Genomic DNA, 25,000 nt, shown 5'->3' with positions numbered 1-25,000 from the left:
TTGTGAAAATATAGAGTAAACTACCACCTTTAAAACTGTTGGATCATATCTGGTACACTTCGACCACAGAAATGCTATTTCTGGCTGAACTTGTTTTACCTTATTGAGTTAGGTGAAACAAACATCATCATACAAACATCATCATCACCTCACAACTTGGCTAGTTTTTTCCTCCCAATTGTCCCAATAGACGAGTCTACTTTATTAATTATTTGGGAGTGTGACTACAGGCTTTGATACCTGCACAAACTATATCAGAGTGACGGGGAACCCGCCACATGTTTATGAAACTAAATAGATTCCTAGTAGCTAGAAGGGACCAGTTAGCTTTGTCCATTATAAATATCCATAGATAACCAGAAATGTTTATTTTCTGCATTAGAAATCTGTCATGGCCTAACAAGAGCATTAACAGAGTCATCAGAATTAGGGTCACACCACAGCTAAAATATTTTAAACTGTATATTGTTCTTGTGAACAATTGTATAATCTATATATCATGCACTGAATGATCAAAGCAGCTATATCATAAGTGAAACAGTGGCTGGGTGGGCAAAAATGAGGATTTCAAATATGTAAAGAACAACATTTTATTGAGCAAACCCTCAAGCTACATAGACAAAACTTAAAACTTCCCAACCTGAACTGCAAATATGGAAAAAAAGCATATTGCTGGTTCAATGTCAGTATTTCACAATGCACGGCCTATATGTTATCATTTCATGTTTAAAATTGGTGCTACCTTTAGGAAACAGGGATACTCCAATCGATCCTTTAAGTGTGTTTTTCTAAGTCTTACGGTAACTGAATTTACAGTTATATTGCCAGAATGTTTATTTTTTAAATAAAAATAGTTGTGTCATACCTGTGATTTTTTTTTTTGGAGCAAAGTAAAACAGCTGAATGAACATCCTCCAAGAGTAGTGATTCCATAATTTTTGCCATGGGTTGCATTAAAGAAAGTGGAGTAAATACTCAGGAAAAGGAATTGGAGAAGTCGTTGTGTGGAATTAGACAAACAGCATAAAAAGCTACTTTAACTGCTAACATCAAATAATGGATTGGGTGAGTTTGTACATCTATAGTTTTTGTAAGAAAAATGGTGAAAACTACTTTTTAAAAATTTTATTTCAAATAAGTACATTACAGAAAAACAAAAATATAAGAGCTTGTAATCATGAGAAGCATCTTATTTTCTTTTATGCCAAAAGTATTATGCAGAAAATATATTTGTACACATTTTATTAGTTAAAATATGTACTGTGAGGAAATTGTATTTTAGTATTTTTATGGTCACTGACAAAAAGCTTAATTGCATTCATTTTGTTAGTAAAAATATTAACATTTTAATATAGGACATAAGGCATCTATGCATCGGTTTATGCAGGAGCTTACTGCAAAAAGTTTTCTAAAGGAATAAAGGAAAAAATATATATCAATCAGCCGATTCAGTAACATTTATAAAGGCTAGTAGACAGCAGGTTTTTTTAAAACCATTGTTAATGAAAAAAATAAACTAAAATTAAAATCTAAACTCAATTTTTTTGCAATTTTGATTTTCACACCACTAGTCTATCTACATAATGTGAATGAAAGCAAGCATGTGCAGTTATCACTATAGTTTTCAAAACTTCACAGCCACAATGTAAGATTAGACATGAACATTGATTCATGTGCAGGTGAGGAACTGGTATTCTTTCTTCATGTACAAAGTGTTTATATGCACCGCTTAATTTCCATGATACATTCTGTGAACACCTTATTATATGCAGTATTTAGCAAAGCTACATAGGACACTGTTGTGTACCTGTTCTGAAAGAATACAAAGATAGCTCTACAATGCTCCAGATAATCACAATACAAAAGACTGGGTACTGCTACCTATGAGTTGAAAAATAATGGTATAACAGTGTAACTTTTTTGGTAAAGGAAATCTCACATTAAAATAATGATAGAAAGTACAGTACAGTACTGGCCGAGAAATCTCCGTGTACACAAGACAGGATACGTATTGTGTGTGGGAAGCGGTCGCTGCATCTGTTTTTATCTGCTACATCTCATTCTCCTATCTGAACTCTATCATAAATGTGTTTGGATGTTGAAAAGAAAAAAAAATGTATAATTGCCAAAAAAAAAGACATAAAACTCTTGCAGAAACTGCAATGAGCTATTTGCTATGTACAGTATTTATTAACATGAGCTGTCCACTGTAATTGGAAAATGCTTTTATTTTAGTAGTAGTTGCTGCTTCAGTCTGAGCAGTTCATGATGAATATATTTTGGGTGGCAGCATACTTTACTTAACATTCAATAAAACTGAATAAAAAAAAATCAAGTGACAGTGAGATATGAAGGCAGATTCACCAGCGTTTGTGCGTCAGCTTTTATCCCTCCAGATCAGAGAATTTCCAGTTCCATTGGCTCAAAACACCACTCACATCTACAGTAATTCCCAGTTTCAGATAATAAGTAACTGCGTCAGATCTGGGGTGGATGTTGTATCGTGATCGTGACTGAGAGAATAAAAGTGGAAAAAAAAAAAAAAAAAACTCTTACAAGCTCTATTAATTTGCACCGGCTTTTACAGACACAAACATAATACTGTATATGTTTCTATTGTACAATATCTATACTAATAAAAGGCAAAGCCCTCACTGACTCATCACTAATTCTCCAACTTCCCAGGTAGGTAGAAGGCTGAAATTTGGCAGGCTCATTCCTTACAGCTTCCTTACAAAAGTTGGGCAGGTTTCATTTCAAAATTCTACGCGTATTATATATATATTATATAATATATATATGTATGACAGAAACACTCATAACAGTGACAAAACAATTACATTGACAATCATGTTACGTTATTTTCAAAATGTTTCCTTTTCTTTTTCATTACTTCTTTAACACACTACTTCTCCACTGCGAAGCGCGGGTATTTTGCTAGAATAAGAGCAGCTCACTACTCAAAACAGTAAATTTGGCGAGGAGCCGGTTTCAAACTCATGACCTCTGGATAAGTCAGCACTTCTAACCGCTGCACCACGGAAGCTGTCGTATTGTACTTGCACCTTTTGTGAAAGTGTTTATTTGATATTTGGCCATCAGCCTTGACACATGACACAGTTCATGTCTATATTTTGTTATTTATTACTAAAACATGAAAAACATTTCTGTTTTAACAATGTGTTTACATAGATTGTTGTAGACACAAAACGCATCAAATTATTTCCCCTTACAATTCTGGGTAGCTCACTCCCAGATAATCAATCAAGGCAGGAACTGGGGGAACTTCTTGGGGGGATGGTATAGCAGGCTGCTTGGGCTTATCGTCACATTTAGAAGACAAAAGAGGCGGACGGAGAGGTGCGAAGAGATTTAAGGCAGGCCGGATTTATGAGTTTTTCCGTTGGCTCTGGTAATTCTAGTGTTAATTATTGTGGACTCTCCCCTTCAGCTCAGCCCCTGTCCTACAGATCGATCCAACAACATAGCAATTTAAGCTTCACAGCAGAGGAAATTTTGACTTAATATCTGCTCATACTTGGGAGACCATGACGTCACATACTCTAAGAAGTTGTCCAGGACCTTTCGGAGAAAAACAGTGTCACAGTATTAAAGATTCACCAAAATACTACAGTGAGGATGAGGCACTTTTCTACATGCCTATATCAAACCGAGCTCTGGTGTTTCTTCTCTAAAAGCTCTATTTTTGTTCAATCTGATCAAAGAACCTGGTCCAATTCAAAATTCCAATAACTTTTGGAAAACTGTAGACAGTTGACTTGGTTGCTTGATGACAGAACATTACAAAAGCTGTCCCAACAAGTTATCCGCCTAATTCCTCTAAAACATTAAGTCGAATTTTCGATATTCCTTGAGTTCCTTTGTCCACCACACCACTAGGTTAACCTAATATAGGTGTTTAAAGTTCTCTGTGTTAAGGCAAATTTCCTAAGTTTAAGTGAAACTTACCCTTCGAGTCATTATTCGTCACGTTAACAGACTTTTGAAAAATGTTCCAGTCTAATTAGCATCAATTTGTTTTATATTTGTTGAAAATAATGTCATTGTAGCCAAAAACTTGCGTGTAAAAATCTAGGTTTGTATTTTAATTACTTTCAAATATGGAGGCTTTAAGAAGGGAGTATGTCATTAAATTTACTAAAAGATGAATGCTACTAAATAATGTTCCATTGTTCCAGGGATTTGGAGATTGAGACATACTGACGTGCTGATGTCTTACGAGTGGAAGTTGAAAAAGTACAGAATGCTTTGTGTTACTGCTGCATGAGAGTTAATGATAATACAAATTTTGCTACCGAGAACTGTTTTTTTGTTGCCACTAAGGTACCATGCAGAAATTTAAAAAGCGTCTTTCCTTTAGTTTTTTTTTTTTCCTTTCCACACCGACATAGGAGCAGAGATAGCTTAGTGTTTGCAGAAGCATATGAAAGTAATTTTTTACTTGCATTCAAAAGTAGCATTTACAAGGCAGTTGCGGAAATAGACAAATCCCAAGTGAGTAACTGGTGTCGTAGTAACGAATAGTTAAAAGTAACCGTGATTCTATACTAGGAAGAAGTTAAGGCATACTATGAATAACCGGATAAAGTACAATATAGGACTCGCACAGTAAAGTATTAGTGCTAGTAGAAAACAAGGGTATATGTGATTATTCCTTATGAAGAAAGCATTTATTTAAGTACAGGCGGCTGACTTGAAAACTGTTAAGAAAGGGGCACGGTGGCAGTAGAAACAGACAAGTGAATAAGCAAATAACTAGCTGCTGATATTCAGTACTAAGAATATAGTGTGTAAAAGGTTTTATTTAATAGAACAGTTATTAGTAGTCAGGAAAGTTCAACAGAAGTCAGTCTAAGAGTTCATTAATAGGAAGAAGTCAAATAATTGGAAAGTAATGTTGAATAACTTCAAAGAAAGATGCAAAGCAGCAAGTTGAGGGGAAAGACTATTACAGAAGCAGAAGGGGTCAGAATTAATTACTAATTTTAATAATTTAAACTTAATAAAAAAGGTATAAGCAGTTTAGTAATCCAAAACCATATTTTAAAAATGAGGCCGGTGCAATGCAAGTCCTATTAGATGTTGGACTTTTTAGAGGATGACTTGGAGGAATCAGTTTTCCTTGAAGGGTAAATCTACAGGAGATGCCAGCTGACCCAGCACTTTGAGCTCAGGGTCACTGAACTAGAGTAGTAGTTGGCTGGCCTGCATTGTAGTAGAGAATTGGCCAAGAGGGACTGAAGTGTGGTTTGCAGAACAGTCAGAGTGCCTTGCAAAGTATGTTGCCTTCTAAGTGAATACGTGGCAGTCTGTCTGTTCTGCAATCCAAATTTAAAGAGACAGGTGCCAAGCTGAGAAGCATAACTGCCAAGGTAGTATCCAAACTTCTACCTGGGACTATGTGCCAGTCCAGGTTAAGATTGAAGAGATCAGAAGTTTTAATGTTTGGCCCAAATTTTGGGGTATGAAATAAGTTAATAGAGCATTGGGACTCCTTTTGGGACAAAGGGAACTTGTTCTGCCATGACACCTTACATTTGAATTGGAAGGGCACCAATGTGTTGGAGTGAGTTGGAGTTGTATGTAGCTGATTACTAATTATGATATAGCAATAACAAAAACCTGGCTAAAAAACAAGAATGGGGATGAGAATAATATAGAAGGGTAGACATTTTTAGGAAGGACAGGCATGACAAAAAAGGAGAGGGTTTGCCGTTTATGTTGAGCAGAATTTAAATGCAAGCCTTATTCAACTCGATGATAAGTCACATCTTAGTGAAGACATCTGGATTTTTTAAGAAAACAGTCGAGAAAGATGCCTTATGTTAGGAGTGTGCTATAGACACAATGTAGTCAGTAATTTTGAAGGAGGACTGCATAAAATGTCAATTGTGTTTGTTCAATTTAAATAGGTTTTGTGTTTGACTGACCTTTTTCTTGTATAAAATTATATATAATTATATATATTTATTATGTTAGGACTGGGCAATTCAAGAAGAAGGGGACATAAGGAATCATCAAAATGTAACAAACAAATATCAATTCATTGAAAGGAACAGATCATCTCTTTTTATCTAGTTACACATGGCAGGCAGCAAGGTGTTTTGGATTTTTCCTCATCAACTACCCATAGCTGTCAGACTTTTATATGTACTCACTGGTGAGACTGTTTTGGTTAACATTTCAGAATAGCCCCATTTGAACTGCGTTCTTGCTATTATTTCGTCATCTGGGGCTTTGCTAGCTTTCATCCATTTCTCAATCTTTGCAGTTACCATGTTTTCACATTGGACTTTGGTGTGTGTATGGATGTTTGCTTTTTTTTTAAAAATACATGTTTCATGGATATACCGTTTGGCAAATGCCGTGGTCTGCCATATCAGTGGAGTGGGGGCAGGGGAACTATATCTTGAAGAAGTCACTTGCTGAAACTTTACTCCCCTCTTCCCCCCAATCATATGCTTGCAACACAGCAACATGATCAGGTGTGATACAGTATTCGATTGAGAGGAGGGGGATCATCTTGTTAAGCTTATACAGCAAAACAATTACTCACCAGTACACGAAGAAAAACATTGTCAGTATAAATTAAGCTGAAATTGAAAAAGAGTACTGCTCAGAAAAATAACATAGGGAGAATGGTTTGCAGATTGCCCTGGGAATGCTAATTGAACCCATAATGCTTGAACTGTAAAACAGCATGACGCAGTGCTTCACAAATCATACTAAGCAGTACTTACAAATGAAGCACAGCTTCAACTCCTTCATCAAACATGTCAATAAAGTAAAAACTATACTCGGAATTTGACTCTAGCTTTGTGCGCAAAGGTGCCTAAAGAGAAGCTGTTACATGTGCATTATATGTGATGTTGTTTGTGCACAGCTGTTACATATAGTAAAAAAGACCAAACACAGACAACTATGAACCTATCTAATGGTTATGAGCCTTCATTGTATGTGGTTCGACATAGCTGAGATGGCGGAAAAGCCTTTCCGTCTCCAGGATACAACTGCATTACTCGGGAAGAAGGAAAAAAAAAAATAGCTTAGGCAGACATGTCAAACTCACCACCATTGGTGGGCCGCTTTTACTGCCATGCGTGCGTCAGCAGGCCGCAGTGTAACAAATACTATTATACAAAGTTACTATAGCTTTCTTTCCAATACTAAAAACTTTAAAAAATGTAACACTTAAAGTTTAAAGAAAAGCAATTTATTTCCATACACTCTCCGTACAACAGCGTACAATTAGGGTCTTAGCCTCTTAGATAGGTCCTTATATTATATTATATTCATTGCTTATATAGGAGTCTTACAGTGTGAGATCTATTTCTTTTGTCCTGACACTTGACATCTCTTGTTAGTAACCAGTTCGTCAATATCAGGCTTGAAATCTTGTGCAACTGCAACTTTTATGAGGGATGAAAGGTGCTCGACAGTAAGTCATGAGCAATGTGGGGTTTTGTTAGCTTTCATTAACGAAAACCATTTCTCACAAAGGTAATTACTTCCGAACATAGACAGTACTCTCGATGCCAACTTACGGATCTGCACAATCAAGGGTGGCAGGTAAGCATAAAAGCTTGGCACACCAACTTTGTTGTATTTTGCCTTCGGAATAGAATCTGACTGCAGTTCAAATCAATTCCATTTGGATATTCTCAGGCGCATTCTCAACGTTGTAAGAGAACAGCACAAAGTCCTGTTCGTGTGAACTGAAATCACGAAAACGCTCACTGAATTCATTACTCAGTAATTCAAGTTGGAAAACAAATCCTCCAAAAATCTAATTTTACTTTACTAAATTTACTTCAAAGTTTATATTTTACAATAAGCCGATATGCAAAAAGCCACCTGACCTACACTAATTTTACAAACTCAAAATCACAAAAATATGTTAACAACTCACCAACTTCTCACGTCTACTTCAGACCTTCAGCTGTAGCCTGCACTGTTTGTTACAATACTAGCACAAAAGTACGTAAATCTAGAGCAAAAAAATGTGAAAATATGCGGGCTATTACTACTCGTGATGGTCAGTTCTGCCCAGTCTCAGCAGCCCAGCCAGTAGTGTAGCCTAGCAGGGGTGGCTCTAGGCTCGTGGCAGCCCTGGGAAGAGAAAATATTGGTGGCCCCTTCGTCCGCCAATGTCAATATGGTATCTTATGCATGGTGGATGGCCACGTCCGTTGCAGACACTGCATAGCCGCCTCATGCTCATGATACGCTTCTATATGCGTGTGTCCGTAACTTGAAAACCAAGTGGCAGCCCATGATATTCTCATTACGGCAGAACGTTATAATACTACATATAGCTTACTGCTCCAACTCTAGCAACATTAGTAAATACAGCGTACTAACTAAAAAGAAACACAATGTTTTTCGGCCACATTGCCATCAGCTATGTCGTTATTTTCTCTTTCTGTTTTATATTCAATATATATTGGCGTGGCGGCCCTGTGCAGGTGCACAATTTGCACATGCTTAAGGCCGCCCCTGCTGCACGCTGTTGCAGCCTAGCATTTCAGTTGTGATGTTGCAGCTCATTAACTTTGGTCAAGGCTCGTTGCTATACCAGCAGATGTTTCTGGTACTGTAACGCCATGGGAAAATGTGCTTTTCTCAGAAGGCAGAAGTAAGAAAAGTCAACAAGTAACGCCGAAGATGCAGAATGATTCAATCACAAACGATAGTAATCATTTTGTACAAGTTCAGTGCTAACTAGGATCCGTCATGCAGGCTGCACAGATTTCTGTTGCGAGCCACATGCGGCCCAGGGGCTGCGTGTTTGACATGCCTGGCTTAGGGGTAGTTGCATGCAGCTCATGTAAGATATCAATATCTTGACTGTTTATCTTAGAAAAACATTTTAACCCATCGTTGTTGAAGTACAACTGCCTGCCCTGTCGAGTAAATCAGTTTTTAAAAAATACCTTCAGCAGATCAAGCCACTCGCCCTGGCAAAGATCATCACAGCCTGTACTCACTAACAAACTACACATTTGGGACAAAAGGACCACTTTATGAAAAAGACAGTCCAGTTGCTGCATGGTTTCAGCGAATGAGAGAAGAATTTGAAAAGATTGGGATGAGAAAAACTGTGGATGGAGTTCTGATTGTTTACAAGCACAAGGCTTCCTCATGTTCTTTTGTTACAACTTGGTACCACATTTTTTAAACTTCCTGCTGGAGAATTAAACCTAAGAGAAGATGAAGCTGAAGGGTTAAAACGTCTCGTAACAGGTTCTTGGATGTCAAGATGGTGTGCTACATGATTGGGTTATTGAGGACTGTATAGGAAACTGGTAGAGACCAAATTTTGAACCCCTGCAGTATCCATTGTCACAGGAGGCTGGGGGTCAGACATAGCCAGGACACCTGGAAGGACCAGGAGGTGATCTATACGTTCCCCGGGCCACACCTGGGAAGGTGGAGAGAACACCTTCCAGGGGCGCCCGGAATGCTTCCGGGTGCAAGGGCAGCACTTCCGCCACACCAGGAAGTGCTTCTGGAAGAGCGTAATCAGGCACCTGGAGCACATCCGGTTGGAAATAAGAGGGGCTGCCTCTCTCCAATTAGGGAGCTAGAGTAGGGAGCGGGAGCAGGACGAAGCTCCCGTGAGGAAAGGAAAGACGGCCTGCGGACACTTGAGAGGAAGGCCCATGTTAGAGGTGTTTGGTGCGGGAGAACTGTGTGTTGTGTGGGACTGTGCTTAAATAAATGTGTGTTTTATAAAGCTTTTCCTTGTGCAATTAGAAGAAAAAGCCCTCTTTGCTGTTCCAAAAAATAAGTTGGTTGTAGCTCCATTTTTTGAGTTGTATGACAATGCTCCAAGGTTATGGATCCATAATCTGCAGTTAACCACAGTTACTTAGCAGGTTCAATTTTATCTATAACTGATTATTACAGATTCTGATGTTGGTAAGGTGGATGGCTGACACTGTTTCTGTAAGCATGGTGCTGGAAAATAATGTGAAGATTTGTTTAAAGACTTCCTTGGAGAAAGAACTTTTTTTGCTTATGTTTTGTTAAAGTGTAAAGAAGTGTCTTTGAGGGAATGATCACAATAATATTCGGTCATCATTTAACTTGTTGGAATCACCATTAATTTTACTGAATCAGCCAGCAATATAGGAGTTCTCTTTGACTCTAGCATGTCATTTAAAGTGCACGTTACAACGTTGTCTAAAACATGTTTCTTCTATCTTAATGTTGGGAAATTAAGGAGTTTTCTAAATAAGCAGGATTCTGAGAAATGAATTCATGCATTTATTTCTAGTAGGATTAACTACTGCAATTCGGTGTTCACTTTTTTATTCGAACTGTTCTTTATACAGCTTCCAGTTAATCTGCTGCAACAATTATTACAAGAAAAAAATACAAACACGTAATTCCACTTTTTAAATCCTTACACTGGCTCCCGGTTAAGTTTTGGGCAGATTTCAAAATCCTTCTCTTAACAAAAGCCTTAAATGGCCTAGGTCCGGCTTACTTGTCTGAACTTAACATGGACTTACAAACCAGAGCGTACTGTACATTAAGATCTCAAGATGCTGGTCTGCTTATGATTCCAAGGATTAATAAAATAACAGTGGAAGGTTGTGCTTTAGTTACAGGGCCCCTAAACTGTGGAATGGTCTGCCTGTTACTATAAGAGATGCTTCTTCATTCTCAGCTTTCAAATCCCAGCTGAAGACTCACTAATTCAGTTTAGCATATCCTGACTAAAGCTGCTGAATAACTGTACAGACTGCATCCCTGTTGTTAGTCATTAGCACTAAAACAAGTTATAATTTGCTATTAACCCTTATCTATGCGGTTTCTCTTCTCGGTACTCAAATATGGCACTTGGTGCCACTGCCCACCTGCCAAGTTGTTTTGCCTGCCTAAGGTAAATTCATCTCTGATGGAGGATTGCAGGACTTATCGGGTAGAAGGGTCCTTTCATCGGATTGGCTGGCCCAGCACTGACTCAGCTGTGGAATGGCCAATAGGGGAAGGCAGCTTGATGGCCGAGGTCTCCAGGACTCTGAACAAACTCAAATCGTATTATGTAATATCTGCTGTTGAATTGTGCTCTGTACCTGTAGTATTTCTATTATACTGCATAGAGGATTACTTGTGTTCTGTTCTGTGTATTGTATTGATCCCCTTTTTTATTTATTTTTTTTTGACACCCAACCTACGTGAAAAGGGTCTCTCTTTGAACTGCCATTCCCAAGGTTTCTTCCATTATTTCCCCCCCAAGGGGGCTGTCAAAAGGCAGGGCCTGTTAAAGCCCGGGCCTGTTAAAGCCCACTGTGACACTTCTTGTGTGATTTTGGGCTATACAAAAAATAAATTAAATTGTATTGTACTGCATTTGGAAAAAAAGCATGTGTGTAAATTGTATATTTTAATAATGAAGGGAGCAGACAACGTATGATTTATTTGAAAGTTTATATGAAATACCATTATTGCTTTCAATTGACTTTTGGGTTTATTGCATCATACTTAAACAACTTTGAAATACGGCCTTGTGCATATGTGGTTAAAAATGTTTTACATATAAAGTAAGACAGTTCCATCCCAAAATGGAACACACAAAAAAAAAAAAAAAATCACACACACACAAAAAAAAAAACAAAAAAAACACACAGCTGTATTAGGCATACCAGACTGAAAACTTCAATGTGAATCGTAGGACATAAAATTAAGTAGGATATTAGGAAACAAATAGACAGAGAGGAATATTGCTGGTAATGTGTAAGATGACCCAAAGAGATTCTTTCAGTGTTTTAGTAGTAAAACAACAGTTAAGGAAGAGGTGAAGTGCATCAGGAATAGCAGAAGGGAATTAAAATATACAGACAGTTAAACAGCAGATGCTCTAGCAGAGGTCTTCATATGTGGGAAATAAATAACCTCCCATCAATAACAGGGACTACTAAGGCGGTACTTAGTGATTTGGAAATTGTAGAGGAAGAAATACTGCTCAAATTAAATGGGCAAAAATGTAACAAAATTCACCAACTCCGGATATTTATCTTCAAGTACTTAAGGAAATTAGTGAATAAACAAACCCTTAACGCATATTTTCAGGAAGTCACTGTGCACTGGGGAAATTCTGAAGCACTGGAAAATGGCAAATACTAGACAGTTATTTGGATCTGCCAGGTTCTTCTTTTCATATAAGTATAGGCCAGTAAGCTTAACATGCATCACGGGTAAATTAATGGAAGGAATTTTAAGGATAAGATTGAGAAACACATGGCAAGAGTTATTTTGAGTGGTCAGCAGGGGTTCAGATGAGGAAAACAGCATGTTATACTAACCTGCTGGAATTTTATGAGAAAGCAATACAATCAGACAACCAGAGGGGTGCATATAAATATATGCTTTTGGAAAGTCAAGATAAATAAGGCCCCACCCAAGAGATTGGGCATCAAACTAAAAGAAGTTGGAGTCCAGGGTGAAGTGTATAAATAAATGTAGAATTGGCTAAAAAACAGGAAGTAGAGGGTTATGATGTGAGGAAACTTATCACAATTGGGTGATTTTTAACATACAGTACATACTGTACTGTAAATCTGGACAGGAATAAAAATAAACTGGTTAAGTTTCCAGATGATACCAAGCTAGGTGGTCATAAATTAGAATCTGTTCAATCATTACAGAATGACTTGGAAAGCATACAGTCTTGGACAGACTTATGGCAGATGAAATTTAAATCTAAGTAAATGAAACGTATTACACGTAAGAGTAAAATGTTAGATCTGTATACACAAAGGCACGTCTGAAATCTGAATTTACATCTTATGAGAAGGACTTAGGAGTGGTAGTTGAACTGTCACTATCAAATTTCCAGAAAATGCTCAGAAGCCATTAAGAAGCCTAAGAGAATTTTAGGTCATATAGCACAATGTGTGGAGAACAAGTCAAAGGATGTTATGCTAAAGCTTTAAATCGTACTTGTGAGGCCTCATCTGGAGTACTTTGTATAGTTTTAGTTTGCAGACTACAGACTTAAAAAAAAAAAAAAAAAAAAAAGACCTAGAAGCACTAGAATAAAGTCCAGAGAAGACCAACTAGGCTGATTCCAGGACTACAGGGAATGTGTTCGGAGGAAAAATTTAAAAATCTTAGCCTTTTCAGTTGAAGCAAAAGAAGATTAAGAGGTGTTTAAAGTTATGAAAGGAATTGTGAATCAAGACTGCTACTTTAAAATGAGTTCAACAAGAACATGGGTACAGTTGGAAAGTCTGCTGCTAGATACATGAAAATTTTATGGACTGTTATTTATTATTAGAGGTCTTTAAACTCTAAAACAGTTTGTCCACCATTGCATATTTGTCAATTTGTGGCTTGCTGAAAACTGTACATTTTTTTCCTGTGCTCAGGGCAACTTTGGCCTTCTACATCTCCACACTAACCCACCTCAGATCTTTCAGATTTTGGTGGGTATTATCTATGTTCTAATTCTTTTTTAGCCGTTAGGCACATATTGCTTATGTATGACAAAGTATACCATATAAAGAATTGTACCTCTTAAATCAAAGTATATTTACTAAGGTATCCAACACTCATTAAACAGTAATGTTCTTTTAAGCAATATGATCACCATCATTAGTGGTAATAGTAGTACATACAGATTCTACAAGTAATCTTTAAAACATATGCATACACAAAATTGTAACGGTTAAAACATTATTTTTTTGAAGTAAATAAATATGCTTCTACTTGTCAATCAAATATGATTGCTGATATCAGCAGAGCTCTGCTACCCCTGCTGCACAAGCCTTGTTAGTCTTATTTGGAACCCAATGTCAATAATTGGCTATTGTTTTATAAACTAGCAGACCTCGACAATACAAATTAGTATTTCCTTTGTCTTTGTTGTATACAGTTGTATATTTTGGTATTTGTTACAATTTAATATTCCCTGAGGGGAAATTTTAATGTTACGGAGCTTTGCTCAAGAGCCCAATGGATTAGGATCCTCCTGGCACTAACAGGATTTGAACCTGCAACCTTCCAGATACCATCACAGATCTTTAGCCTCAGAGCCATCACTCCGCCGGATTATATTACCTGAAACACATGTAATTAGGCTACATATTTGACACCGTGCTCCATGAAACAAATAAAAACCATCGACTATTTAGACATAAAACGCATATGAATTCACAGATAAAATTTTTCAATTGTAATAGACAGGTCTATGATATCTAGTACTCTGTACATTGCATTTCTCTTTGTAGTAACACATGGCACTTTTGATACCTTAGTATATATAGTTTGGTTCTAGGTACAAACGTCTTAAATAGTGCATTTACTAAATAAAGCAAGCTCTTTTCAATGGTATAATCCTTTTTATAGCAAACATTATCACACATGGGAAATAATCATTTAAAATATAAGCATAAAATATGAAAATGCAAGTTTAGGGCATTTGATATTTCAATCAATATTTTGATTCCCCTTAAATAAACTTGATACACTTCACCACTATCTTGATTGTTCATCCACTACTAAAAGATCAAAATGATCTCTCCAAGTCATCTTTCACCTTACCCACAATATTTCTCTAACTGCCTTTTAGCTTCCCCCAATATCCTCCTTAATGGTTGCTTTCATGCTCACAAACACTTGATAGCATTAGAGTTATTAGTCTTGCATGTTTTATGCAGTATTATTTGTCATCTCCTCATCAACCCACTGCATACTTTTATTTCCTACTTATTCCAAATTTTTGTGTGCACTTATCCTGCATTAAGTGTAAACCCTTTTTAAATGTGTCCCACTGCTCCTTGGCTGTCTCTACACTTAAAAACTTATACCAGTTTTACCTTTAGACTTTGCCACACCTGTTCAAAATTTGTCCTACCAAAGTTAAACTTAATTGTCTCAGTTTTTGTATCTGTGCTCTGCCAAAGAACTGAGAATTGTACATTATGACAACTTGACCTGTCTGGTCTGGAGTCTTCTACCACACCACCTTATGAGTGCACACCTTCTTCATAAAGGACAACTGGGTCAGATCAGCCAATTTTCTACTATAACACAGGCCCCATCTACCTCCTCCTCCAGTTCAATGACCCTTAGCTTAAGCTGCTGGATCAGTTAGTGTCTAATGCATATGTAGTCTTCAAGGAGGCCCAACTTGTCAGGCCATGTTCAAAAACACCAAATTTTTAAATTTTGGATTTGGACTACTTCTCAAAGAATTAATTTCATAAAAAGTGGATAACTTAAATAACTGCAATAGTTCTAAATAAATCTAAAAGTTTAATCATTTAAACACCTGTTGTCCCCTTAAGCTCCTGTAATACTCTTCTCCCTTGACTGCCTGCTGTGTGCATTCTGTTAAGTTTCTAAACTTTCCTCCCCCTCCTCCACTTGTTACCCTACCTTTGTTTTCTCTTAATTCTGCACCCCTCTTACTGCTTCCTTACTTTCAAGCATTCCATCTCTTCCTGAACAGCCTGAACTCTTTCCTATTAACATTTACTCTATCACCCTCTTACTTGTGGCAACTTTCCTCAGCACTAAAACCTGTTTCATCAAGTAAACCTTTTTACACACTATCGCCTTCTTCCTAGGAAAACTCACTTACTGAACACTATCCACCTCTAGTTATTTACTTATTCACTTGCCAGTTTCTACTTCTGCTTGCTCCTAGTCAGTGCCTAGAGTACTTAACATGCTCCTTCTGATGAATGAATGTATATGCAAACACTTTCCAGTATGAATATTACTGTATCTAGTGCTCTCTCCAATTATTCTTTATATACCTTAACTTCTCCACACTAAGGAACTGCAGTTACTCTTTCACCAAGATGCAGGTTACTTACTCACTGACTTGTTGGCTTCTGTAACTGCTTTCTGCACTCTGCAAACACTATATTTTTGAAAACAAGTATCTTTTCCAAACAGCTACCTTTGATCCTGTTCTAGTGGAGGGGAAAAAAAGGAGAGAGGGGGAAAAAAAAAAAAAAAAAAAAAAGGGGAAACCCCTTATTTAAAGGAAAAAAGTTTTATAAATTACACCACCTCTCCTTAGTGGCAATCAACAAAGACATTAAGAGCAAAAGTTGTATTTAAATAGCTGTCACACAGTAAAATCACAAACACTCAGCACTACTTCTAATTCAGCTTGCAAGAATGATGTCAGCACATCAGTCTCAGTCTCCCGGCAGAGCTTTTTTCTGGAAGCCCTCCAAAGCTTGTGGTTATTTAAGGTGTGTCTGATCTTAGTTGGGTCTTTGGGTCAATGTCTCCAAAGCTAACACCTGGAAAAATCGAGCTATGATTCTTGGAAATTCTTTGGGCACTCTCCTCTTTGTGTGTGGGATCAGTATAGATATGCATCCTCTTTCAAACCTTTTTTTTTTTTTTTTAAAAAAAAAAAGAAAAAAAAATCTCCAGTTATTTTAAACTTAGTAATTAATGCCATGGAAGTGGAAATGGCAATTTTCAATCATTTAGCTTTTTTCTCTTAGCCATTTTCTGACTTGTACAGCGCAACTAATTTGTGTCACATATCATTAATGTGTTCCCAGTAGAAGAGAATTTACAAAGTCATGGCTGACCACTTAAATGTTTCTATTCGCTCAGAGGAATTAAATTCATAAAATACGAAGGAGAATATACTTCTGTTAGATTTTACTCATATCACCTTATCATACCCAATAAGAAGTGCAGTGCTTGAAGTGGATATATACGTTAAGTGCCAGTATCTTATGTGTTACACTGACGTGAAGATCAGGGAGTGCGTAGCATTTCCCCATTAGAAATTCAGGCACCACTATCTAAATCTGGGGTTTCTTCCTTGGAGTTTGCAGCACCATGGACTGAAGAGAAGTGGTAGGAGGGAGGGTCGATTTTAAGCTCTACAACTGAGAGTTGGAGGTTGATGAAGTGGAACAGATAGCTAAGATAGGAGTCAGTAAGCATGTAAGAGTACTGGCACTCCACACCCAACATTCTCTTTCCATTTTATAGTGTGACCTTGTCTCTTTTTTCATGTCCAGGACACCACCCAACTTATGTCATCTGTCCATCCTTATTGGTTAATGGTGGTACTTGGCGGGGCTCATCAATTACTTCTACTGTGTCCATTTGCATAAAGCACATGCTCAGCATGGCACAGAGCATGTATGTTAGCATACTATTAACAAATACTGACAATTACATTTTTTCTGCAAAATCACCAAATTTTGGGTTATTATGCTTTTAATGGGGTGGAGAAGGGATGTTCCCCTAAATATTGATCTATTGAAATGTCCTTTCTTAGCAGAGACCTACTGCCCTACATGCACGCATCATCCAAATTTCAGCTTTTTAATTAAGCAGGAAATAGTGCTTTTGTTAATGAGAGTGTGAGTAACTGAACGAGTCAGCCAGCTCTGCATTTTAAAGAATTATCAATTTATCAGTGTTTCTCTTCTTATTGTGTTGTTGCAGCACTTAATGGCTCTGCTTTACTGCCAAGCTCTTTACCTGCATATGGAAATGTCATCTCAGATGCTGGAAACACTGGAATTAATGGATAGAAAGACTTATCAGATTGGACGGCCTAGCACAGACTGAAATTCTCTCTTACAACCGATTTTGGATCCCGCACAAGTTTTTCTCCATGGATGCTGCTGGACTGGATTTTTTGTTTTCCTCTCCTGTCAACTAGCCATACATTAATTATTCAGTGGATAAATATTGTTTATTTCTATGTATGCTAATCCATTTCTATAGGCATCCGATAACTTACGGCCTATAAGTCTTATGATCATTCAACAGCTACTCTGTCTCACTGGCAAATGACAAATTTTGCCTCATCAGCTCCATATGCCATGGCTTATTCATCTCAATCTAAATTTATTACCTGCAGCAGTTTCAATTTCATTCAGTTACATTTGTCTTACAATTACAGGAAAAAAGGCAATTGATCTTGATCCCATTGTAACCGATGTACATCACATGTGCTTGTACTGCTGCACTCTGGCTTTGAATCTGGTTACTTTCCAAAGTTTTCTGTGCTGTAACTCACACGAAGTGGCAATGAAACCACACTAAACTCCTTTATCCGTTAATGTTTATTAACAACAATGTTAAAACAGAAAACATGCGAGTGCTCGAACTCTGCCAGTACAATTCCTTTTCTTACAGTTAACACAATTAACACTGGGAGAGGTTCATGCTGATGACATAATGTAACAGACAAAGAAAGGATTTGTGAAACTGTTAAAGGTTTGGTACACATGCAAGCAACAGTAATAATGAAACAAAATAATGAAATAAAAAAAGAATTCATACAAGACAGACAGAAAATCTACAGAATGTGCCAAGAATGATTATGTAAAAAATAAACAAGAAAACAATATGACTTAAGGGACTTACTATACATACGGTCAGGTTTGAATACATATACTGGTCTGTCCAGATCGACTTACAACCGGTCCATCGGAACCAAACATGTTCGTAAGTCAACACTACCTGTAAATTTGTTTTCTGTGTTTTAACAAATTTGTCTTTATGTTGTGAGCAGGGGGGCTGAACGCACCCCTAGAAGACACTGATGCTCCTCAAAAAACCCCTCTTAAAAACGCTGATAGACTACCTTCACATTGCTCCTTTACTTGCTGGGCTTACATGCAGCTGCTCTGTCGCATGATATGCTTCCTGTGCGGCGATACGCATACTTAAAAGCCTGAACAGCACCTATCCTTTTGGTTGATTGCTTTGTTTCTCTCTCCTCCCCAAGACATTCTCTGTTCCTTTTGGAGGTCCCGCTCCTGTTGTGCTCCCCTATGATGTTTGCCTATTCTCTTAATTGAGAACTAACTGCACACTGAGCTTGTTTTACTTGTGAAAGAGACATGTTTGTTTGAAGTGTTTGAATAAAGTTCCTGTCTCTACAATCTCCTGTGTTTCTGTGCAATTCTGTGACCCAAACGTGACAATGTATACTCATTCTGTATGTATTCATTTGCAAAAGTTTCCACCTGCCTCCATGTGGAGTGCTATACAAATATAAACTGAACTGAGTAAATGTTTGTATATAGGAAGTTTATAGAAGCAATTAAAATTCAGCAATAGTGGTGGATTATAAATGGACATGCACAATTCAAGTCTAAAGTACACATTACAATACTGAGTGCATTTCCATACTATAATAAAGACAGAAAAAAATATGTGATAACAAAGATAATAAATTTACTTACGTAATATCTGTGCGCTGGTAACATCCCTCAAGTAGAGAAGCAACAAGCTCAAACAAAAAGCTTAGGTCCTGTTTCTGAAGTGCCTCCTCAAATTCCTGGTTAAAAGAAATTCACATGAGATTTAACATTTTCTGGCTTCAAAAAAGTACTTATGCAGAGATTAAACAAGTATATGATCTAGCAATTAAGCATTATTATGAACGTGCAATGATAGTCAAGTTAGCACCAGACTATAAATAGTTCCATCATATCTGGCAGTAATATCAAATATGCAAAAACGTTTCTGCTTACATAACAATGTAGACTGGCTAATAGCATTCTTGTTGCAGTGGTGATAATGTATATTTTATACAAAGATTTGAATGACTACTCTCAAAAATGAAATCAAAGTGTGCTTTGGGGAACTGAATCTTAAATGCCATATAATGAATCCAGTGAAGGGCTGAAGAAACCCCCATAACTACAAAACACGCTGCTTTAGATTGTCAAATAATCATTTAACTGTGGCTATACAGCAATACATTTTTTTCTTTCAAGCTTCAACCTTTGGTAATCCATGATACAGATGTGATGTTTAAAATACCATTAAATTTAGTAAGGATATACGTAAAAGGATTCAATTGGTAAGCAAAACATATGTGTGTCACCACCCTCTGTCAGATATGCACTGTGATAAAACTTAATTAATGAACTGCTTACCTGCAACTCTGTAATCACCTTGATTTTCAGAGACACATATCTAAAAAGGTACTTGGAAATGGTACTTGAGTAAAAATCAAAGTACTTTGTCAAATTTTTTCCCCCAACTGAAATTAGAATTTCAGTTAAATAGTTAAGTAAAAAAAAACTGCTTTCAAAAGTACATTTTATAATAATGAGAAGGTTTTTTGTCTAGAGAATACATTTTATTTTTAAATAACACTCATACAATACTTTTGCTACTGAAATGCATTTGCATTTATGACTTTGATCAGTACTTAACTCCACTCAGCATTCATAGTGATGATCTGAAGTGTGGTACTAGTGAGCGAGGGTATGACTTGCACTTTGCCTCCCCTATTGAAATACCTGCTAGTAATAAATGAGGCACCCATACTTCAAAGGGAGGAATAATAAAAATAAAATACAAAAATAATAAAAAAAGACCTTATCAATGGAATAAATTGGACGTTTAAAAAAAGAAAAAAAAAAAAAGAAGTGTAAAATACAGTACAGATTGGGTTTATTACATTTCATGGGAGTAATGATGGACTTCCATCCATCCATCCATTATCCAACCCACTATGCAACAACTTCAGAATTGTTGCTTATTTTTAACAAGAATTCTCTTAAGAAATCTGTAGTTTCCTTTGCTCAGTTTGATACCCAATTTTATCTTTCAACTAGCAGATTACCCAGTGGCTTTGCTCACTGAGTGGAAGGGAAAAAATTGTGGTTCTCATGAGGCAACGGCATTAATGACCCAATTCTATGATAGATTTGCCCCCGCATTTTAAATGCCGGCATAAAGCCAGAATCCTCAGTAGCAGCCGTGGTGCCAAACGATGTCAGCTGAAAACACGAATTGTATTTTGTAATGTTCTGTAGAAAATGAGTTAAACGTGGATTTGCGCCAGAAATAAGAGACAACAACGGTTCAGGTGGATGGCTTAAAGGTGTTGATTTCACCTTACCGTGTGAAAAACACATCCCACGTGATTCAAATTTAACCCTCTGTGCTTGGCAATACTCACACATGATGTCCATTTCTCCTATTGTAACTTTTTGATGTAGGCAATAATCTTTTTCAATGTTATAACTGAATCTCTCCATACACAGACCCTGACACCTGTGTGACGTAGTAGCCTGTGAATACTGCATCTGTCAAATTCGATTCTGGTCAGCACTCAATTGTGATTGTCGTATACGTTGATCAGCGAGCCTGCAAGCCTTCTCTCTCAATCTGCTTCTGTCTCACTTTCTCTGTGTAACCTGACTGTTGTGGTCATACGTAATTTCCGTTTCAAGTACGAGTGCATTATAATATGTTCTGTGGCCATATGTAATTACGCGAAAAGATATGAGATAGATAGATAGATAGATAGATAGATAGAGAGATAGAGAGATATTACCAGCGTTAGCTCTCATGTAAATTATGGAATTAATCAAAATTTAACTCAAGGCATATTATGAACTCTCCAGCATAGCCAAAAGGTATACCAGTTGGTTGTCTAATAATGAACAGGGGTGAGTAGAAGTAGGTTTACAGTTGTGAGTGTGCAAGGCGGGTAATTTGAGGATTTACAAGATTGTAAATAAGTACACTGTGCCACTGTGGCATTCTTTTGAGTTAAAGCTATTATAATAATCATAACTTGCATGTCTTTTTCCATACGGACAGCTGCCGTATTAATGGCGGACTACTTTTGCCCACCCCTGTATATTCCTATGTTAATGCACTCCAACAGACAATTTAAATTAAACAGAATAACATTTTCTGGTACTTGTGTACTAAACAGACGGATGGCATGACATTGCATCAAGTTGAAGAGGAGAGGTTGCATAAGAGTTTCCCCCTGCCCATGCCAGTGTTGGGCACCATGGGGGAGGTGTCACAGCCATCCATTTAGTACACAAGTACCCATTTTCGAACACCTTTAAGAATTAAACCAACTTGCAGTAAAATTACACTACAATGATTCAATTTCAGTAAATCATAACAAAATAGCAATTACAAATATGAGCAATGTTAAGCTGAAGAACGGTTAAATTTAAACTCTCTGCAAATCATACAAAGGTTATAATAAAAAGAGGGTAGCCCAGAGAAAAAGGGGGAGGGGGAAAAAATAAAAATAAAAATCACACACTATGCAATTCAGTGGAAAACAGAATAGAACATGTGCAGTAATTATCCACTTTAATAAGACAAAATATACCACTACTTAATGTTCACACTTGCACAAAGTTAGAATGTTCACTTAATAAGCTTGTAGATTTTCCTTATTTATTTATTATAGCTATAGTAAATTCTGGTTTGCAGGACGGGGGTTCTGTCAGCTTTTCCCCAAGCTCAGATTCCAAAAGGCAGCAACAGAAAAACTTCACTTTGCTTAAAGGATATCTGACCCCCTTCTTTTCACTCCATCATAACAAGGGACAGCAAGACCCTTCACAGACCATGAAATCTTTCTGGAATCCGGAGTTGGTATATTCTCCAGTTAACCAGTGACTCACTCTACTGTTTCAGTAATTGGGTTTGGGGCCTAAGTTGCCTCATAAGCTTGCATTTTGTAATCTTTTTAGTTAGCCAATAAAAGGTGTCATTTTGCTTGACACCTCACTACATCCATAATAGCTAACACGGTACAACACCCTAGCAAATTGGGTTCATAAGAAACTGCCACAAAATGTTGTGTGTACAACATCTGATTATATCTTTTACACAATATATAAAACTTTAGGTCACAAGATATTAATTGTGCCAATAAAATATTGTTTTCATAAAATTAATTAGACACTGCTTTTTAGGACTTCAGGGGCTCCATAGAAGACAGCTTAAGAGGAAAAAATGCTTACCTCAACATTTCTTTAAATTTGAAGGCAAATTCTTGAAAGCAGAGATTTCTTTAGGTGTGATTTTCAAAAAACGACTCTGGGAAAAGTGCACATTCAGTTTGTATGTCAATAGTAAGTGGGAACCATCACAACAACCTACCAGGTGAGCAGTGGAAGGCATGCTATTGCACTTTAATTTATAAATGATAAAGCATATTGTTCGCTGTATCTGGCCAACACTGACCTAATTTGACAAGACACCAAGTTAAGAATTATTAATAATATTCTGAGCTGTGTAACGAGGATTGCTAGAACATGTAATGAAGTCAAAATTATGCTATTTCACCTAAAATGTAGCAGGTTAAAATTAAAGTAGAAGTATCTTAAGTAAAATAAAGAAGTAGTTGTACTTTGTCAGCAGAGGTGTAAAACAACAGTTTAAAATGACTAGATGTACTGATAATAGCTACTTAGATGAAAGCTTCCATTTGTGAATTAACTTCACTAGCTGGAGAAGACACATTAGGCTTCAACAAATCTAGTTCCTGTGACTACGAGGTTTTAATAAATTTTTTTTTTTTTTTAAAAAAGTACTTTATTTAAGCACTTCACAACACTTTCCAAGCATGCTGCTAACAGCTCAGAATTGGAAAAGAAGGCTTCAGTATTAAAGATTGTAGAATCGATTTATTTTTGCACCATTGGTAATACACAGAACTGAAGCCATGGTATGCGAAGATCTCCACTACTAAGCCTCCTATTGAAAATCAGGACATTAGTCTGCTGTCATTGGCCAGAAAAGCTTATCAGGAACCCTTCAGTAAAAATTTTTTTTTTTTTTTTTATTTATTATTAATTTTATTACAATCCATACAAAAATAAAATTCTGTGAAGACCACCAATATTTGTTGGATATTTATTTATTTAGTTCAAACACATTCAAATATGCACACTACTGTTTGAATACTCAAAATCAAATTTTTTTTTTTCCCCCAGATAGCTTTGTGGTATCTCTACCTAATGATTTTTTCCCACCAATTGCCACCTTCCATTTGCAATTCAAATCCAGAAATAGTTTAATGTAATTGTTTTTAATTTAAAAGCTGTTATTGTTATTAATGAAATGGATATCTTTCTGTAAAGGTGACAACACAGAAAGTTTCCTGAGCTAAGGCTGACAGAATCTATGAAAATTTTACAAATGATCTGCAAAACAAGCATGTTAATATTTGTCTGTACCACACAAATGACTAAGTCTTGAATGAGTATGTCATAAGAGAGGATAATGTGTCTTTATAAAATATTTTCATGAAATATTGTGGCTGAAAAGTGGAAAACATTTCAAAATTTTATAACATGAAAAAGAATGTACTTTACTAGGCAAAAACACAAATTTTAAAATAAATGAACCGCATTATTGTTTTAAAATTTCCAATATAAGAAACCTTTGCAAACTTTACAGTAAAACATGAAACAAATATTAAACTGAAAATAAATTTATATCACAAATATTAAAACGTAGTTCAATAAACGATTATTTCATACAACTGAATGGTTTCTTTACTTTTCGCTCAGAAAAGATTGCTGCATTCAGTTACAGTAAACATACTGGTCTGTATTTGTTTTTTTAACTAAGCATGATGTACAAAACACTAATTAAAGCAAGCTGCTGATCAAATATTTTGGAAACTTTAAATCAGGTTAAATATCTCTAATCCAAAATGCCTGGGACTAAAAGCATTTTGAATATTGGAAAATTTGTATATACATAATGAGGCATCTTGGCGTAGGGACACTTAAATTGTGGAGAAGCCTTAAAAATATTGCAACATAATTTATCAATTGTTTATAGCTAGTTATTAAATTACATTTAAAGAATAATGTACTAAATATGGAGACTAATTTTTTTTAGGGCAAAAAACAGCAATTCCTTACTCTTTTAGCCAGAATGATTCATCCTGTTCCTCACACATTGGAATCATAGAGCAGTAAAATCCACTGATTGCTAGCCAAAGTTAGATGTGTCTTTGTTTTGTTTAACTGAAATACTGAAGCCAAATTCCAGAAAAAAAAGGCAAGAAAAGCTCGAATGAGAAACGAGTAAGTCACTCAGTGTTTCTCTGGGAAAGGTCATTTTATTAATGTTGGATTGGATCTACCTGACTTAAGAATGCAGCAGTAGGCAAGTAATCAAAGCCGAGCTTACACACAGACTTTTTCCCCACTCCTTTTATGACAAAGTAGTT

General features: G+C 36.5%; 1 protein-coding gene and 1 pseudogene across 2 annotated transcripts in view; one reads left to right on the top strand and one right to left on the bottom strand.

Moving 5' to 3' along the window:
- The window catches only part of LOC120539622 (cat eye syndrome critical region protein 2 homolog), a 219,492-nt gene that overhangs the window by 147,489 nt on the left and 47,003 nt on the right, over window positions 1-25,000 (bottom strand). For both annotated transcript variants that reach the window (XM_039769902.1, XM_039769903.1), the window contains exon 2: window positions 19,221-19,315. In XM_039769902.1, coding sequence (XP_039625836.1) covers window positions 19,221-19,315 — 95 coding nt within the window. The remainder of the gene's footprint in view (window positions 1-19,220; window positions 19,316-25,000) is intronic.
- LOC120539708 lies at window positions 8,755-9,921 on the top strand (annotated as a pseudogene).

The sequence above is a fragment of the Polypterus senegalus genome, chromosome 11, assembly GCF_016835505.1.
Source record: "Polypterus senegalus isolate Bchr_013 chromosome 11, ASM1683550v1, whole genome shotgun sequence".
Lineage (NCBI taxonomy): Eukaryota > Metazoa > Chordata > Cladistia > Polypteriformes > Polypteridae > Polypterus > Polypterus senegalus.
The sequence above is the reverse complement of the archived record's forward strand: the minus strand, read 5'-3'. Positions and strand labels throughout refer to the sequence as shown.